This window comes from Cuculus canorus, chromosome 3 (genome assembly GCF_017976375.1).
Source record: "Cuculus canorus isolate bCucCan1 chromosome 3, bCucCan1.pri, whole genome shotgun sequence".
Taxonomy (NCBI): domain Eukaryota; kingdom Metazoa; phylum Chordata; class Aves; order Cuculiformes; family Cuculidae; genus Cuculus; species Cuculus canorus.
In genome coordinates this window covers 122,444,280-122,462,838 of record NC_071403.1, presented here as the reverse complement: position 1 = coordinate 122,462,838, position 18,559 = coordinate 122,444,280, and the positions used below count along the sequence as shown (strand labels likewise).

General features: G+C 53.7%; 1 protein-coding gene across 1 annotated transcript; it reads left to right on the top strand.

Moving 5' to 3' along the window:
* The first annotated feature begins 7,334 nt into the window (after nucleotides 1-7,334).
* MCM3 (minichromosome maintenance complex component 3) lies at nucleotides 7,335-17,925 on the top strand. Its single transcript, XM_009568204.2, has 17 exons — nucleotides 7,335-7,594; nucleotides 8,198-8,310; nucleotides 8,974-9,182; nucleotides 9,476-9,606; nucleotides 10,241-10,479; nucleotides 10,874-10,982; nucleotides 11,684-11,837; nucleotides 12,382-12,513; nucleotides 13,240-13,448; nucleotides 13,968-14,142; nucleotides 14,328-14,454; nucleotides 14,769-14,919; nucleotides 15,087-15,227; nucleotides 15,441-15,544; nucleotides 16,620-16,702; nucleotides 17,046-17,121; nucleotides 17,361-17,925. Exons 1-17 carry the CDS (start codon nucleotides 7,523-7,525, stop codon nucleotides 17,557-17,559), a joined length of 2,424 nt encoding a protein of 807 aa, XP_009566499.2. The 5' UTR covers nucleotides 7,335-7,522; the 3' UTR covers nucleotides 17,560-17,925.
* Nucleotides 17,926-18,559: the final 634 nt, after the last annotated feature.

Below are 18,559 nucleotides of genomic sequence, written 5' to 3'. Positions count from 1 at the left end.
GGAGGAGGTGACAAAGTGGTATTACGGGTCTTACAGGGGGAGATGTCTTCGAGGGGTGGAAAATGAGCACAAGTTGTGACTCAGGGTGTCAGGAGTTGCTGATTGTACCCCATCCACACCCCTGAGCGAGATGACGGGAAAACTGAGGTCCCCTGACCAGCTTCTCACCCCTGGAAGTTTCTCCCTGGAGAAGAGAAGGTTTTGGGGAAACTTAGAGCAGCTTCCAGTGTCCCAGGATAGACAGGAGAAACGTAAAGAGAAACTCCATGAGGGATAACCACCTTCCTGGGTGAGTGCTGAGAGCTTGTTTACACACCAAGCTTGGTGGATGCTGCACAGTGAGCACTTTTTGATCTCTGGCTCTGTGATTTGATGGGAGAACTTAGGCTATTCTGTCTGGAGAAGCAGAGGTTCAGGGAAGAGCATATCACCCTCTACAACTCTCTAAAAGGTGGTGGTACTGAGGTGGGTGTTGGTTTCTTCTCCCGAGTAACAAGTGACAGGATGAGAGGAAACAGCCTTGAGTTGTGTCAAGGGAGGTTTAGACTGGATATTAGGAAAAAATTCTTCACCTAAACTGTTGTCAAACATTGGAACAGGGTGTCCTGGAAAGGGGTGGAGTCACCATCCCTGGAAGTGTTTGAAAGATGTGTAGATGCAGCGCTTAGGGACACAGTTTAGCGGTGGAGTTGGCAGTAGTAGGTTTATAGTTGGACTCGATGATCTTAAAGTTCTTTTACAACCTAAATGATTCTACGGTTCTGAGGTGACCGATACCTGCCAAGCCGCGCTCTGTGGTTTGTTTCAGATGCACCCTGCTGCCCTGCAGTCCTTGTTACTCCCTGTCTTTAGCGTTTTTCACCTTGGAGTGAATCACTCAGTTCTTTTCAAGGCAAAGCCCAGGTGTGGTTGTGTTTGCCCAGGAGATTGTAGGCAGTCAATACTAGGTTGTACCAGGCTGGGCTCTCCCTACCCTATACGGTCATCTGATACAACCCAAGCAGGCTTGGCACCCTCAAACGTATCCTGCACACTTTAATTCCCCACCCATGGAATCACAGAATGGTTGGAGTTTAAAGGTGTATTGGGTTTGCATGGCAACATTTTGGTAGCCACAAGGCCACAGGGGTGGCTTCTGTGAGAAGCTGTTAGAAGACTTCTCCGTGTTCAATGGAACCAACACCAGCTGGTTCTAAAATGAATCCGCCGCTGGCCAAGGCCAAGCCCATCAGCAATGGTTGTTGTGCCTCTGGGATAATGTAGGGAAGAAGGGGTAAAAAACTGCTATGGGGAGCAGCCAGGAGAGAGGAGTGAGAATATGTGAGAGAGACATATTCTGCAGGCACTGGGGTCGGTGAAGGAGAGGGCGGTGGCACTCCAAGTGCTGGAGCGGAGACTCCCCTGCAGCCAGTGGAGAAGACCACGTCGAGGCAGGCCATCCACCTGCAGCCCATGGAGGTCAATGGTGGAGCAGATATCCACCTGCAACCCATAGAAGGCCCCATGCCGGAGTAAGTGGAGGACAACAACGCGAAGGAGGTTGTGACCCTGTGGGAAACCAGTGCTAGAGTAGGTGCCTGGCAGGACCTGTGGACACGTGTGTAGAGGAGCCCACACTGGAGCAGGTTTGCTGGTAGGACTTGTGACCCTGTGGGGGACCCACACTGGAGCAGTTCATGAAGAGCTGTAGCCCGTAGGATGGAATCATATCGGAGAAGTTCGTGGAGGATGTCTCCCATGGGAGGAACCCCATGCTGGAGCAGGGGAAGAGTGTGAGGAATCCTCTCCCTGAGGGGAAAGGATCGGCACAGACAATGTGTGATGAACTGACCACAATCTCTGTTCCCTGCACTGCTTGGGAGGAGGATGTGAAGAAATTGGAGTGAAGAAATTGAAGCTGGGAAGCAGGGAAGGTTGGGGGGAGGTGTTTGAAAATTTGGTTTTATTTCCCATTACCCTACTCTGATTAGATTTGTCATAAATTAAAATAATTTCCCCAACCTAAGTCTTTTTTGCCCTTGATGGTAATTGCCAAATGATTTCACTGTCCTTATCTCAACCCACGAGCTTTGTGCTGTCTTTTCTCTCCCCCTTCTAGCTGAGGAGAGGGAGTGGGAGAGCGGCTTGGTGGGCACCTGGCATCCAGACAGGGGCAACCCACAAAAGCCCATCCAGTCCACCCCTCCTGCAATGAGCAGGGACATCTTCAACCAGATGAGGTGGCTCAGAGCCCCGTTCAGCCTGACCGTGAATGTTTCCGGGGTGAGCCTCCACCAGCTCCGTGGGCAACCTGGGCCAGTGCCTCACCGCCCTCAGCATAAAAGATTTCTTCCTCATATCCAGTCTGGATCTCCTCTCTTTTAGTTTAAAATCACTATCCCTTGTCCTGTCACAACAGGTCCTGCTAAAAGGTTTGCCTCCATTTTTCTTAGCGCCCCCCTTTAAGCATGGCAAGGCCATGAAGATGAGGAGGGGATGGGAGTGTCTCTTATGAGACAAGGCTGAGAGACTTGGGTCTGTTTAGCCTGGAGAAGACTGAGAGGAGATCTTACCAATTCTTACCAATGTCTACAGGGCAGGTGTCGAGAGGATGTGGCCAGGCCCTTCACAGCAGTGCCCAGTGACAGGACAAGGGGCAATGGGTACAAACTGGAGCACGGGAAATCCCACCTTATCATGAGGACAAACTTCTTTCCTGTGAGGGTGCTGGGGCACTAGAACAGGCTGCCCAGGGAGGTGGTGCAGTCTCCTCTGGAGATATTCAAACCCCCAGGACACATTCCTGCGCAACCTGCTCTGGGTGAACCTGCTTTAGCAGGGGATCGGACTGGATGATCTCCAGAGGTCCCTTCCAACCTCAAAAACTCTGTGACTCTCTGATTCTATGATAAGGTGTCCCCAGAGCCTTCTCTTCTCCAGGCTGAACAACCCCAAATCTCTCAGTCTTTCTTCCATTGCAGAGGTGTTCCAGCCCTTGGATCACGTCTGTGGCCTCCTCTGGACCCACTCCAAAAGGCCCATGTCTTCCCTGTGCTCTGGACTCCAGCACTGGATGCAGGGCTGCAGGCGGGATCTCACACGAGCAGAGTAGCGGGGCAGAATCCCCGCCTTTGACCTGCTGGCCCCATGCACCCTCCCCGGAATGCAACTCAAACCCTATTTTTGCAGGCTGCAAACAGCTTGCATGTGATTTTGGGTGCTTTGAATTATCATCCAAAAGAGGAGCTTGTTTTGGGGATCAGGGTCTCTCTTCGCCAAGATGCACCCAAACACACTGTGTCCACATTGTGCTGCTCTGGGGGAATGCAGCAGCTTCGCACCAAAGAGAACTGAGCTATTCGAAGCCCCAGCCAGGATGCAGAAAACTGGACAAGTCACCTTTTCCCTATATTTGCTTGTCATAAAGAATGTTGACCCCATGTTCTCAGAGCTGGCTAAGAGAGGCTTCTTGTTCACCATGTGTTGCTGTCTCCCATTTTCCCTTCCGCTGGTGCGGATGCTTGTGGCTTGGTGGGATTTAGACAAGATCGTGCAGATCCACAATTCTAAGGAAGTCAAAGCAAAAAATATAGTTTTAGAGAGGACATAAACCTTCTTGCTTCAACCCCAAATCCCTGCATAACAGGGCTCAGGAGGGGTGTTTGTTTGTGAACCCCAGCTCTTAGATGAGGGTTTCTCTTATCTTCCTCTGTAACAGCACACCCTGGCAAGTCTCAGGGTGCTGGGTTGCATGGGTTCCTTGCAATTGTTTTGAATCCTGCTTATATGCTTTCTTTAACAAATAATTCAGGAGAAACCAGCCCTAGAAGCGCTGGCTTACCAAGTCCAGCCCCTGCAATCAAAGAAGAGGGCTTAATAGAGTTAATTTTGCCACCTTTAGCTGCTGCCCCCATGTTGCACAATGGGTGTGTGGCAGTTTGGGGCCAGGACCTTCCTGCCTTGTCATGGCCTGCCCGGAGCAGAGCACCCACCGTGGCAGTCAGATGATGATTGCTAACGGGGCTTACACAGACTGCTGCAGCTTCCCATCTTCCAGCACTGGACATCGCTTGCCAAAGTGACCAGTGGATCCTGTCCTGTGGCTGACAGTGGAGCCCAATGCGGAGGCGGTGATGCTTTGCATACACGTGGGTGATTTCCAGACTTCGGGGGTGGAGAAAATTAGGGAAAGGAAAAAAAGGAACCAGCTGTCCCTGTCTTTAGTGATGGGGAGAACTTATGAGACCAGATGAGTAGCCTTAAATAGCAGCACCAAACCTCAGGCGATCCATATGTGGGCCCTTTGGACTTCCCTGGAAACGTGGTTGGTTGCCACATCGTGCAGACACGCTCCTGGCCATGCTCCCTGGAGCTTTGTTGATTCAACTGCTGCTCCAGGTTTTTTTTGCCAGGGCAATTCATTTTTCATTCTGCCTGCACGCCCAGCCTGTGTGTGGCTGGTTTGGATTTTTATGAATTGCTGTATTTTCCTTCTGCATGGTAGAAGAGGATGAACCACCCACAGGAGCTGGGGCAGCTGTGCATCAGGAGCTGGAGCACCGCAAAGGTTCCTGCTCCCATCGCTGCGCTAGCGCTATTTGGGAGGGGAAAGCAGCACCGCATGTGCCAAGCTCCTGTTCCAGGAAGCAAGAAGGTGGCTACGACCCATCCTAACATGCTGAAGGTTGGAGACTTAACTTCTTACCCACTTGGCTGTGCTCTCCTGAGGAAACATCACCAGCTCGCTCCCCGTGTGTTTAAGTAAAGACATTCCTTTCATACTCACTGATATGTGGTTTTCTTCCCTAAGACTAGCAAAAAAACAAAGAGCTGAATCAGCTTAAAGATTTACCAGAGTGTGTGGGAATAGCAAATACTTCAAGAAGATGACGTCAGAAATGCCAGAGTTGGGTGCAGATGCGATCGGGTGGAATTCTCCAGCCTATGTTAGGGAAAAGGTCAGATTAGAGGATTAAGAAGAGTTCCTTCAGCATGGAATTCTGTCTCCCACATGTGCTTCTGAAACAGTGAGAGTCAGGATGACTCTCCTCTTGTGATAGCCAGTGCCCTGGATGGGGTTCAGGTCCTGCAAGTGCATCTGCAGGAGACACCAGCAAGGACAAACTCCTTTTAGCCTTTGGAAAACTTCAAATTCACACTGACAAAACCGTCTCGTGGGTGGTCTCGCTTCTCCACAGTGTTTCAGTTATAAAAAGTGATTTTCTTTGATTCAAAACATTTAATTCCATTTTATTACCCTTCCATTTTATTACAAATACATTTGAAACCTCAGCTCCAATGCTTTGCTTGATGATTGATTTGCTTTGTTGAATTTGGGGAGCTCTCCCCCCATTTTTGGAGCTATGAGTGAGCCACGAGCTTCTCCTCTGCCCTCCCTGAGTGAGACAAGGTTGCTCAATGTATAGGAAAGCTCATGGATGGCAATTGGGAAACTGAGTTGTGGCTTGAAAAGTGACTTTTAGTTGAACTAAGGGAAAAAACCCACAGAGTATGGGAGGGATTGCCAGGTACCAACAAAGGGATCTCAGAAACCAAGCGCACAGGCAGATGCTGATGCACAGACATGGGAGGGAGGAAAAAATGCCATCTGGTGTTCTGGCCAGCATCCACCCGGGCAATCCACCCATGAAAATTACTCTGTACCCACCCATGATTCTTCTGTTTCTCTGTGAGCTCTGCAGCCCAGGCCCTCCATGTATGTCGGTGCTTTGATCCTGTTTTCCTCGGTGCACAGGAGGTGCTAAATGTCCCTCGAGCTGCACTCTCCATCCCAAAACTGCTGGGATGGTGCAGAGAGGCGAATCCCAGAGACCTTGGGCAGCATCCTAGTTGGAAGTCATAAAAGGGAAGGCGCCTGTTGTCCCAGCGTTCTCATCTCTCTCTGTCCCTTTGTGCTCCCCGGCCTGACCTGCTCCAATTAATTATTCAGCCAAGAGCCAAGCATGGCAGCGGTTGCTATTGGGCACCGGCACGAATAACAACAGGCAGCTATTTTTATCCCTAGCTCTCCTTACCTTGTGGCCCTAACGATGGATCCCTGCCAGCTCCCTGCACAGAGCTTGCTGTGTCTGGCAGGAGACCACAGCGATTTACAACATCTTTACGGGCTGGGATAGCGGCCTCCCAGCGTGGAAAGGGGCTACGGGAAAGCTGGGGAGGGGCTCACAATAAGGGAGTGCAGGGACAGGACAAGGGGAAGGGTTTCGAGCTGAAACAGGGGAGACTGAGATGAGACATTAGGGAGAAATTCTTCATCTGGAGAGTGGGGAGGCTCTGTCCCGTGTTGCCCAGGGAAGCTGTAGCTGCCCCATCCCTGGAAGGGGTTCAAGGCTTCGTCTCCAGCCACCATGGAAAACGAAAAAGCAATGCTCAACTTCATGTTTTGGAGGAAAAAAACCCTCCCAGAAATTAAGTTCCCCAAAATGCTAAAAAAAAAAAAAGTGAATTTGGAGTTTATTTATTTATTTAATAAAAGGTATTTTCATCTGGTCAGTGACTCCCAAGCTGGGAACTGAGCTGGGCTGAGTGATGTGACTGGGATCAGCCCTGAGGAAGGACCTGGGGTGCTGGGAACGAGGAGCTCGGCAGCAGAAACCACCCGTGTCCTGGGCTGCACCCCGAGCGGGGGGACCAGGGGGCGAGGGAGGGGATCCTGCCCCTCTGCTCCGCTCTCCCACGGAGAGCCCTGTGTCTGGAATCCCCAACATAAGGACATGAGTCTGTCGGAGCGGGTGCAGAGGAGGCCACGGAGATGATGCGGGGACTGGAGCTCCTCTGCTCTGAGGACAGGCCGGGAGAGGTGGGTGGTTCAGCCTGGAGAAGAGAAGACTCTGGGGAGACCTTAGAGCAGCTTCCAGTATGGAAAGGGGCTCCAGGAAAGCTGGGGAGGGGTTTTTTACAAGGGCCTGGAGTGACGGGACGAGGGGGAATGGCTTTAAATTGGAAGGGGGAAGGTTTAGATCAGACATTAGGAAGAAGGGAGGTCCTGGATGCACGATGTGTCCCGGCCAGGCTGCACTGACGCCCCCGCCGCAGCGCGAGGGGTCCCTGCCCACGGCACAGTGGGACCGCGCGGGCTGTGAGGCCCCTTCCGACCCAAATCACGCCACAACGCCGCCCCCCGCGCCCATCGGCCGCCGCCGCTCCGCCGAGCCCAGAGCGCGCATGGGGCGGGGACAGCAATGGGGGCGGGAGGGGCGGTGCTGAACAGTGAGAGGCGGGAAGGGGGCGGTGCCGACCCCTGGGGGCGGGAATTCCGGTTGCGAGCCAATGAGAGGCGCTGTTGGGGCGGTGCCGGCCAATGAGCGGCGCTGTTGGAGCGGTGCCGGCTAATAAGAGACCGGCGGGGGCGGGGCTCGCGCGCGGTGGCGGGAAAGGAGCGCGGTTTTGGCGCCAAGCGCGTCTGTCGCGGCGGCTGCGGGGCTCGGGCCGGGAGCGATCGCGGCGGGCGCCCTCTCAGCCTCTCCCCTCACCGCCTCTCTCGCCCCTCTCCCCGCCGTCGGGCCGCTCGGGACGCGCAGCCATGGCGGTGGCGCTGGAGGACGCGGAACTGCGAGAGGCGCAGCGCGATTATCTGGATTTCCTGGACGACGAGGTTAGGGGGGCTGCGCCGCGGCAGCGAGGGGGAGGCCGGCACGAGGGGTCAGAAATGGGGCTCCGTCCAGCGCGGCCACGGGCGGGAACACCGGGGCGCCCTGATCAGTGGGTCTGGAGAGGGACCTGCATCCATGGGTGGAGGCAGGAAGGGTCTGCAGAGGGACCTGGCCAGGCCGGATCCATGGATGGAGGGCAGGAAGGGTCTGCAGAGGGATCTGGCCAGGCCGGATCCATGGATGGAGGGCAGGAAGGGTCTGCAGAGGGATCTGGCCAGGCTGGATTCATGGATGGAGGGCAGGAAGGGTCTGCAGAGGGACCTGGCCAGGCCGGATCCATGGATGGAGGGCAGGAAGGGTCTGCAGAGGGACCTGGCCAGGCCGGATCCATGGATGGAGGGCAGGAAGGGTCTGCAGAGGGACCTGGCCAGGCCGGATCCATGGATGGAGGGCAGGAAGGGTCTGCAGAGGGACCTGGCCAGGCTGGATTCATGGATGGAGGGCAGGAAGGGTCTGCAGAGGGACCTGGCCAGGAGGGATCCATGGCAGATCCATGCAAGACAGGTGGTTTTTTTAGTGTTTTTTTTCTCCTATCTCCCTTACAGGAAGACCAAGGAGTTTACCACAGCAAAGTCCGGGACATGATCAGTGACAACCAGTGCCGCCTCCTTGTCAGCATCAATGACCTGCGGCGGAAGAATGAGAAGAGGGCCAGCCGGTTGGTGTGGGGTGATGGGGCTCTTTTCTTCCAAGAAACCTGCTACGAGATGAAAGGAAACAGACTCAAGTTTTGCCAGGAGAGGGCTAGATTGGATATTAGGAAAAAAATTTTCACTGACAGAGTGGTGAAGCCCTGACAGAGGCTGCCCAGGGCAGTGGTGGGGTCCCCATCCCTGGAGGGGTTCAAAAACTATGTAGATGCGGTGCTTAGGGGCAAGGTTTACTAGGCACGGTGAGATTGGGCTAGTGCTTGTACTAGATGAGCTTTTTTTTTTGAACCTTAATGGTTCTGTGATTCTATAAACTTTATCTTTTGCACTGTGTCCTGTATAGAAGGCAGACCTGCTCTTTTCCCCCACAACACCCATCCTTTCCTAGCGTGTGACCCCCTGATTTGGCAGCGAGCTAGGGTTGACTGCACAATAGAAATCATCTTTTTGGGATGCCTGGGGACCCGTGAAGTTTTTCAGTTGGGGCTGGGGTTATCCAGCTCTTTGCCGCTGGTAGCAGTGGGTCTTGATGCAAGGCTATGATGGACTTAGTTTTTTTTTCACCTCTTGCTCCTAGTAAACTTGTGGAGCACATGGAGGCACGAGAAGAGTGTTGTGAAGGAAGGCAGAATGGGCTGATCAGCTCATATCATCTCTTCCCTCTGTTGCAGGCTCCTGAGCAATGCCTTTGAGGAGCTGATCGCCTTCCAGCGCGCCCTGAAGGATTTCGTTGCCTCTGTCGATGCCACCTATGCCAAGCAGTACGAGGACTTCTACATCGGGCTGGAGGGCAGCTTTGGCTCCAAGCATGTGTCACCACGAACACTGACGGCCTGTTTCCTCAGCTGCATTGTCTGTGTAGAGGGCATTGTGACTAAATGTGAGGCCTGGGGAAGTGCCAGGGGCTTTGGTGGGTGGGTCCGGTTGTTTGCTGCAGAGGGACTGGAGTCCACTGGAAGCCATGCTATGTCTTGGCAAACTGGGCAAAGGGAACAAAGGCTTTGGTAGAAGGTCTTGAGTGTTGGGGTGTTCTCTGTGCTCAGTACGTCCTGGCCACGGTTGACGGAGGGTTGTTGTGCCAAGCACAGTTTAGCATTGGAGACCCAGGCAGGGACTCTGCTGACAGAGAGGTGGGACATCCCAGCCCCTAATTCCTCTTTATTCCAATCTCAGGCTCTCTAGTTCGTCCAAAGATTGTTCGGAGCGTCCATTATTGTCCAGCTACCAAGAAAACTATTGAGCGACGGTACACAGATATGACCTCCCTAGATGCTTTCCCGTCCAGCACCATCTACCCTACGAAGGTGAGGCGAAGCAGCCTTGTGGGAAGCATCGCTAAGTTCCTCTGGTGAGAACGTGCCAGCTCCTAGCCCAGGGCCTCAAATCGTTGTGCATCCCTTCTCCTTCAGCCTATGCAGCCCATGAGGTAGAGGGGACAAGTCACATGTGTGACAGTCCCAGAGAGCCACTAGGAATGCATGAAGCAAGTCTGTGTTGGGCAGAAGGCCACCAGACCTGCCAGTTCAGGTGTTGGTTATGACCTGGGTTCTGTGGTAGACCCAGTTCGGAGGGAGTGTGCCTGTGCTGACCTGGAGGGTATGGGCAGCCTTGTGAGAGGGTTTGTCCCGTGTTTGGGAACACAAGAAAGTTGACCTGAGCTTTGTCCCCACTGCATCCAGCCTGCTGCGTGGGTGATGTGTCACCACTGCCTGCAGTAGGGACAGAGTTTTGAGAGACCTGATGTTCCAGCAGTGATGGGTGTTGGCAGATTTAGACTGGGGGGCCTGTGGAGCTGGTGAACCCCAGCTTTTGGCAGTCCTGATTAAGCAGCCCTTTCCAGCAGTCTTGTGCACGTTGGGTGATGCAGCCTTGTCTTCCCGCTGCTCTCTGTGCTCCTGAAAAATGGTGCCAGTCTTTTGATTGGGGTTCTTCCTCTAGGATGAAGAGAATAACCCCCTGGAAACTGAGTTTGGCCTCTCAGTCTATAAGGACCATCAGACCATCACCATCCAGGAGATGCCTGAGAAGGCACCAGCGGGGCAGCTGCCACGCTCCGTGGATGTCATTCTAGATGATGACCTGGTGGACAAGGTGAAGCCTGGGGACCGCATCCAGGTGGTGGGGACGTACCGCTGCTTGCCTGGGAAGAAAGGAGGTTACACTTCGGGGACTTTCAAGTGAGCCTTCTTTTGTCTTGACTTCAGCCCTACCACCCTTTCAGCTGGGTCATGTCTCTGGAAGATGAGATCTAGGGCAGGCAGCTGGCTGTCGCAGCGCTGGGTCAAACATTGGCTTAAACTTCTTGGAAGTGGTTTGCACCTTGCTCCTTAGCATCAATGTGCAGCTGTGAGCTGCAGCTGCTCACAGAGTGGGTTGGATGCTCTTAAAGATGCTCCAGTGATGGCCCAGTGTAGTAAGATAAAGGGGACTATGGCTCTTGGCACCTTCCATCCCTCTCCAGGACTTTGTAATGCAAAGGATGACCCTGTGGAAGTTTCTGCTCTGTTATTGCTGTGACCTGTAGATTTTGTGGGCTTTGCAGACCTGATTGTGGCTGTGTGCCTTCTCCAGGACGATCCTCATTGCCTGCCACGTGAAGCTGATGAGCAAAGACATCCGGCCCCTCTACTCTGCTGCAGATGTGGCCAAGATCAAGAGATTCAGCAAGAGTCGCTCCAAGGTATTGAAGCCTCATGTCCAGAGGGCAGGCTTGTACCCGAGCATGAGGTTTCACGTAGAGCAGATTTAAGGCCTGGCATGTGGCTAAGGAGGTGTCTTGTTGGGTTGCAGTTAGTTTTTCTGTCCTCCTGGCAGCGTTGCTGGATTTTCCACTCGCTTCCTTTTACTTTTTCTGCTTAGGCTTTTGTCAGATCCTGTTATTTTTGTTGCTGCTTCTGTCCTGCTGGTGGTGTCCTTCCTGTCTGCTAGCAGGTCAGGACAGAGATGGGTGTCTTGGGTCTGTAACCACGCCGGCTGGTTGCCAGAGGAGCTCCTCTGCAGGAGAAACACCTCCCTTTTTCCTCTTGAAGCCCTAAACCCTAGTGAGATACAGAATGAAAGGTGTCCACCTTAGCCTTGTCTTATGCTCAGACCTTTGCTTCGTGGCACAGAGAGGAGCCAGCCTTACCCTCACTGGGATCGCTGCTGACAGTGCTTGCTTAGGTAACCGTGACAGCTGGGATGGTTTAGGACTCGAGAGCACTGTTTAAAGAAAGCTCTGGCAAATGGTCTTCTTCTTTCCCCAAATAATTTTCATCCCCGTGGTTCTGTGTTAGGAATAAACTCCTTTTTTTGTGTGGAAATGGGCTTGTGGTGGTTTGCTCCTTGTTCTCATTTGCTGCAGTCCATCTGATGGGCTGTGCTCTGCCTCTTCTTCCTTAGGATATCTTCAACCAGCTGGCGAGGTCCCTGGCTCCCAGCATCCACGGGCATGAGTACATTAAGAAGGCCATTCTCTGCATGCTGCTCGGAGGGGTGGAGAAGAACCTGGAGAATGGGAGCCGCATCCGAGGAGACATCAACATCTTGCTGATAGGTCTGGAAAGGCTGGGCAGAGGCACCCTGGGTTGGCGCTGTTGGGGGGTGAGGTGAAGCAGCATTTTTTCTGGACTTGGTTTCACAGAGTAATTGAGGTTAGATGGGACCTCAGGAGGCCTCTGGCCCAAGCATGTGTGTGGGGCAGAGTGAGTGTCACTGGCTCTGGATCGGGCAAGTTTGAGACCTGTCCAGTTAGTTTGGCACATCTCCAGGGACAGGATGTGGGCCACTGTTGCAGTGTTTGAGCACCCTCAAGGAGATTTTTTCTTCTATCATCCACTGGGGTTTTTCTGTATTCCAAGTTGTCTTCATTGCCTCTGGTTCCATCACCATGCACATCTTCTCTATTTCCTCCCATCAGCTCATTGAGGAAGGGGAGAAGATAATCTGATGACCTTCTGAAGGCGAAACAAACCAATTTCTGTCCCTTTTCCCCCACCTGCCTCTTGCCGAGGACCCCCAGACTGGCTGCAGTGTCCGGGTGATGTGCAGTTAGCATACGTGTGACATGCAGTTGTTAAACGTGGTCTTTTCCATTTCAGGAGACCCCTCTGTCGCCAAGTCCCAGCTGCTGCGATATGTGCTCAGCACTGCGCCCCGTGCCATCCCCACCACTGGCCGTGGCTCCTCTGGCGTTGGCCTGACTGCCGCTGTCACCACGGACCAAGAAACCGGTGAGGAGTGGTCTGGTTCCCAGTGGCAACTGCTGGAGGAATGCTTGTTAATGCTTGGAACGCACTCTGCAAGATCCTGGGCTGCTTTTTGTTCTGCAGTGGTGCTTACAGGACTTGTTCCATCCAGAAGCTTTATGGCAATGATAGTGGCATTTTCTCCACCTCTGTTAGGCGAAGGTCTTCCCTACTCCTCTTCTACTTGGTGCACCCCATGTGAGGGCTACCAGTGGCCTGGACCTTGTTGTCTTACTCCTGGGCTTGCTCTTCATCCTAAGTGTCCTCCTTCTGCTGTCAGGTTGGGCGGTAGATGGGCAGCCCTGGAGGTTGCTGGTGCTCTTTGAGGCTCAGCCTAGTCATCGGGGTGGTGCTTTGTGGGGGGATGGCAGGGCAGGAGATGAAGCTGAACCTTCCAGGAGAGGTTCAGATTGGGCATCAGGAAGAATCTCTTCACACAAAGAAGAGATTCTCAGGCCCTGTCAGAGGCTGCCATGGGAGATGGTGGAGTTCTCATCCCTGGAGGTGTTTAAAAGCCAGTTAGATGAGGTGCATCCCTGGAGGTGTTTAAAAGCCAGTTAGATGAGGTGCTCAGGAATCTGGTTCAGCAGTGGACAGGTGTGGTTGGACTCAGATGATCTCAAAGGTCTTTTCCAACCAATCAATTCTATGTTTCTCTGTGTGGGGCTGCTGAATGGTGGTTAACTCTCGTCTTCTCCCACCCCATCCTAGGTGAACGGCGCCTGGAGGCCGGAGCCATGGTACTGGCTGACCGAGGGGTGGTGTGCATCGATGAGTTTGACAAAATGTCTGACATAGACCGCACAGCCATCCATGAGGTGATGGAGCAGGGCCGTGTCACCATTGCCAAGGCTGGCATCCACGCCCGTCTCAACTCCCGCTGCAGCGTCCTGGCAGCAGCCAACCCTGTCTATGGCCGAGTGAGTACCAACATTTGCTGGTCTCCTCTGTGGGGAAGGGTGCTAGGAGTCATCTTAGTTGGGGAGGCAGCTGGTAAAACCCCAGAGGTCCCCTAAAGCAGGTGACTTTGTTCTTTTTGTCACTGGGGTCTGTGGGATAGTGAAGACCTGGTTGGTTTGGTCTCTGTTGCTTCTCATGGCCCCCCTGGAGGAGAGATGGGCTACAGGCCCGAGGTTCCTTACCCTGGCTAGGTACTACCTAGGTGTTCCAGGACTTTATCCTGGTGATGAGTCTCAGTCTTTGGTCTCTGACCTACAATCACAAAAAAATATTAATTTTCCTTGCAAATGAGAGCTCTGCCCTCCTGCCAGGGCAGGGATAAAGAGCCCTGGCTGCAGCAGGCTGGATTTAGTGTGGTGTCCTGCTTGCCTGCATATCCATCCTTTACGGCCTGGCCTGAGGAAATCCTCCTGGCCTCTCTGGCAGCCGAGACGGGCCCACGAAGATCTTCTGTAACCCCTTATGTTGTCCTCTTGCAGTATGACCAGTATAAGACACCTATGGAGAACATTGGCCTGCAGGACTCATTGCTCTCCCGCTTTGACCTGCTCTTCATCGTGCTGGACCAGATGGACCCTGAACAGGACAGGGAGATCTCTGACCACGTGCTGCGGATGCATCGCTACCGCAACGCCAACGAGCAAGATGGGGATGGTGAGTTGCTCGTAACTGCAACCTCCTTTTACTCAGCCCTCTCCTTGTTCCTCAGCAGGTTGTTACCCGTTGGTGATAGCCCTTTGGGTTCAGCATCTCTGGCTCTGTTGAGGACTGCTTTTGGTGGCTTTTGGGAGTCAGTCCAAAGGCTGAAAGCGTGTTCTCTGTGACTGTCTCCCCTCCAGCCATGCCCCTGGGCAGTGCTGTGGAGATCCTGGCTACAGAGGACCCTGATGCTGTGCAAGAGGAGGAACAGGAGCTCCAAGTGTATGAGAAACACGATGACCTCCTGCATGGGCCAAATCGCCGCAAGTGAGTCTTTCACCCCATGTGCCCTGGAGCTCTGGGGGTTTCCCGCACTGTTAGTTGATGGGTTTGGCTTGAGCATCCAGGCAGTGATTGATTGCTGGTGCCAGCAATGCTCCAGGCGGTCCATGGGGAGGTACATGAACAGGGTGCCAAGGGAGCCTTGCTCTGGGCTTGATCTCTCGTGCCAGGCAGGTGGAGAACATCTGGACCTGAATTTTGTGCCTGTGAAGGGTAAAAAAATGGGAAGCCCACTTCTGCTAACACTCCTAGCCTGTCCCCTCCTTGGAGAACATGGGTGTGCACCCGTTCCTCTGCAGGGAGAAGATTGTCAGCATGGAGTTCATGAGGAAGTACATCCACGTAGCAAAGATGATCAAGCCTGTCCTGACTGAGGAGTCAGCCAGCTACATAGCGGAGGAGTACTCCCGCCTGCGGAGCCAGAGCTTGGTCAACTCAGACATCGCCAGGGTGAGCCCTAGGAGCAGCTCCCTCTTGGGCCAGGAGGAGGGAAACTGAGGCATAGGCTACCCTTTCCCCCTTATGGGTATTTTTTGCCCAGGACACAATGGCTCTCGGTGAGGTGGGATGCTGTGATGGGGGTCAGACTTGCAGAGACACCTCTCTGTCCCCCACAGACCTCTCCTGTCACGGCCCGTACCTTGGAGACCCTGATCCGTCTTGCCACAGCCCATGCCAAGGCCAGGATGAACAAGACCATTGACATGCAGGATGCTGAGGCAGCTTTGGAGCTGGTGCAGTTCGCCTACTTTAAAAAGGTGGGAGGAAGGCATTGTTCAGGGGATTCTAAAACTGTCGTTGTAAGGGGTGGCTTTGGTGCAGGTGGAGCACCATCGGCTGCTGGTGGGGTCCTTTTCTGGTGCTGATGTGGGGATGAGGCAGCAGTGGCATCGTGGGGACCTTGGCGTTGCCCCCTGAAAAGCAGCTTGAGTGGAAAAGTGGTCTGAGTCCATCCCACCTTTGCTGCACAGGTTCTGGAGAAGGAGAAGAAACGCAGGAAGCAGGCGGATGATGATTCAGAGACTGAGAAGGAGGATGAGGAGTCGCAGCCCAAGGAGGAGCGCAGGACAAGGCGGTAGGAACCAGAGCGAGGGAGGAGGGGCATGTTACATGGAGGGCACTGGCCTCTGCTGAGGGTGCAGCAGGCAGGGCTGGCCTGGGGGAAGCACTGAATGTGGGGGACACCCTCCTTGGGTGGGTATGGATCTGGCTGGATGGCCACATCCAAAGAGTTGCAGTCAACAGCTCAATGTCCAAATGGAGATCAGTAACGAGGGATGTCTCTTGGATCTGTACTGGGACCAGTACCGTTTCATGTCATCAACGACATGGACAGCGAGATCAAGTGCACCCTCAGCGAGTTTGAAGATGACACCAAGCTGAGTGCTGTGGTTGATGTGCATTGGGGAAGGGATGCCACCCAGAGGGACCTTAATAAGTTGAAGGAGCAGGCCCATGTGAACCTCATGAAGTTCAACAAGGCCAACTGTGAGGTCCTTCCCCTGGGCCAGGGAACTCCCCAGTGTCAACACAGGCAGAGGAACAAATGGATTGAGAGCAGTGCGGGGAGGACCTGGGGATACTGGTGGATGAAAAACTGGATGTGAGTGGCAATGTGTACTTGCAGCCCAGGCCAACCACATCTTGGGCTTCATTAAAAGAAGCGTTAAGGAAGGCGATTGTCCCCTTTACTCTGCTCTGGTGGGACCCCACCTGGACTAGACTTAGATTGGATGTAAAGAAGAAATGTTTTCCTGTGAGGCTGCCCAGGGGAGTGGTGGCTGCCCCATCCCTGGAGGTGTTCAAGGCCAGGTTGGATGGAGCTTGGAGCCCCTGATCCAGTGAGAGGTGTCCCTGCCCACCCCACAGGTGGAACTGTATGAGCTTTAAGGTCTCTTCCAACCCATCTAGCTAGATGATCCACACCAAACCCTTCTGTGATCTTATGATAGTCCACAACCCTCGGAGCTGGTGCTGGCTTGGGTCCCATGCCTTGGGCAGGGGTTTGTCACTGAAGAGCTGGCTTACTGTGAGCCACAGATACCCTGCAAGGTCTTGGCCAGATGTCTTCAGGAGCCTGGGACTTGAGGGGTGGTCCTGAGGTCTGCAGTTCATCTGCAGCATAAGTGACCTGCTCTTCTTCCACCCAGGAGAAAGAAGGCACGCACAGAAGGTGAAGGGGACTCCTACGACCCTTACGACTTCAGTGATGCTGAGGAGGAGATGCCGGAGGGTGAGTCCCTGGGATTTTGCTGGCTCCAGAGGGTGCTGCTGCCTTCTGCTTGGTGAATCTGTGCGACCAGGGAGCAGTGCTGGGGGTCGCTAGGGGTCCCTGCTGTGGGACCATCCAGCTCCACAGATCAAGGTGAATGTTTTCTGGAAAATCCTCGTGGCCTTGTGGGGCAGGAGAGTCAGTGTTGCCGATTGTTCTGTCTGTCCTCTTCCAAACTGCTGCAGAAGGAATGATGTTGGGAGGGAGTGTGGCATTGCCCACCCCATCCTTGGGCCCAAGTGCTTTTGCTGTCTGGGTGCTGGGACACCGGGCGGGCTGAAGGTAACTCTGCTTTCTGCTCCAGTCCAGGCACACACGCCCAAGACACCTGAAGTCTCGGCCGCTGGCGAAGCGAAGAAGCTGGAGTTGGCTGAGCCAAGGTGAGTGGGGGCTGGAGCAGGCGTCTGAACCTGCGTGTCCCACCCCACACTGGTGGGGTCAAGCTGTAGCTGGATACTGGAAGCGCATCTGTGGTGGGTGCTCCCAGCTCTGGTTTTGGCTTTCCTGCTGGATGCCACTTCTGGAAATAGGAAGGGCTGAGGCACCCTGGACTGGGAAGGAAGGGGAAGGACTTAAGTGTGATCTCTGAGGGGGATTACTTCTCGCCTTGCCTACCCAGGTTGAAAGCATTCAAGGCTGCCCTCCTGGAGGTCTTCAAAACTTCCCATGCGCAGTCTGTGGGTCTGAAGAACATGATGGAGTCCATCAACCGTGACAACCCTGAGCCCTTCTCACTGGCTGAAGTGAAGGTGGCGCTGGCCCACATGCAAGATGACAACCAGATCATGGTGTCGGATGAGATTATCTTCTTAATCTGAGTCTGTGGGTGGAATAACCTAAGTTCTTGTGAACCTTGAGCCTGGAGGCTGTTTGTTTGCCTTCAACTCTCTGGAACCTTTCATCTAGCTGAGCTGGACTTGTGGGAGCTCAAGTCTGTGCACTTTACAGTCCTTCCTCGCTGTGCATTGCTGGCACCAAAATGCTCCAGGAGCTCTGGAAGCTCTCTTACTATTGCTGTTGTCAAACTGGAACATTTGGGAAAAGGTTTGTTTGTGCAAGGAGCCAAAAGGAAAGACTTCAGTGCAAATTATCAGTGTTTTTAATGTATTGTTTTTTGCTTTTGTGGCAAGAGTTCCAGCCTTTGAATAAAACTGTCTGGCTTTAGGAATCCAACATTCAGTAGCAGTGAAGGTGAGAAGTGATACGAGAGCTGCACTGTTAGTTGTGAAGTTTTTATTCCCCTTCTTTGTCCTTTTTAACTGAATACATAGCCTCGATCTCTGTGCAAGTGAAGGTGCCTGAGCAGCCTCTTCCCTCACTGCCACCCTTCCCACCCCGTGGGGGCAATTGCTGGTGACACAGGGCGAGGTGCGGTCTGGTGTGCTCTGTCACCAGTGGCCCAGTGGCATTTCTAGACTTTGCGGCCCCGCTGGGAGTTTTGGCCTCCAGCATGTGGGGAGGACTGGGGTGCTCAGAGGCACCCGGCGGATGTGTCGTGGGGGTTTGGTCTGCAGCTGCTCCTGCCTTCTTCGGTCTGGGACTGCACTTGTGTGAAGAGAACGGGGCCACCGCACGTGGGGAAACCTGCAGCAAAGAAAGGTCGGAGCTCCAGGAACCTGGGATTGCTGGCTGAGCTGCCGCCTACCTCCCTGTGTTCTGTGGAAGGTAACCACAAGCTACTGAGATCTTGAAAGCCTTCCCTTGCTTGTGGAGGGGTTGAACTGTCCCTTTCTGGGAACACGTAGGTGACCGCTTCTCGGAGAAAGGCTTTTTTTTAGAAACCAGCAGGTGCCCGTGGTGTAGGGGCGTTTTCAACAA

Coding starts and splice junctions, on each gene's coding strand:
- MCM3 (XM_009568204.2), top strand. CDS start 7,523: ATGGCGGTGGCGCTGGAGGACGCGGAACTGCGAGAGGCGCAGCGCGAT. Junction 10,983..11,683: donor TCAGCAAGAGTCGCTCCAAG/GTATTGAAGCCT, acceptor CTTCTTCCTTAG/GATATCTTCAACCAGCTGGC. Junction 14,455..14,768: donor CATGGGCCAAATCGCCGCAA/GTGAGTCTTTCA, acceptor GTTCCTCTGCAG/GGAGAAGATTGTCAGCATGG.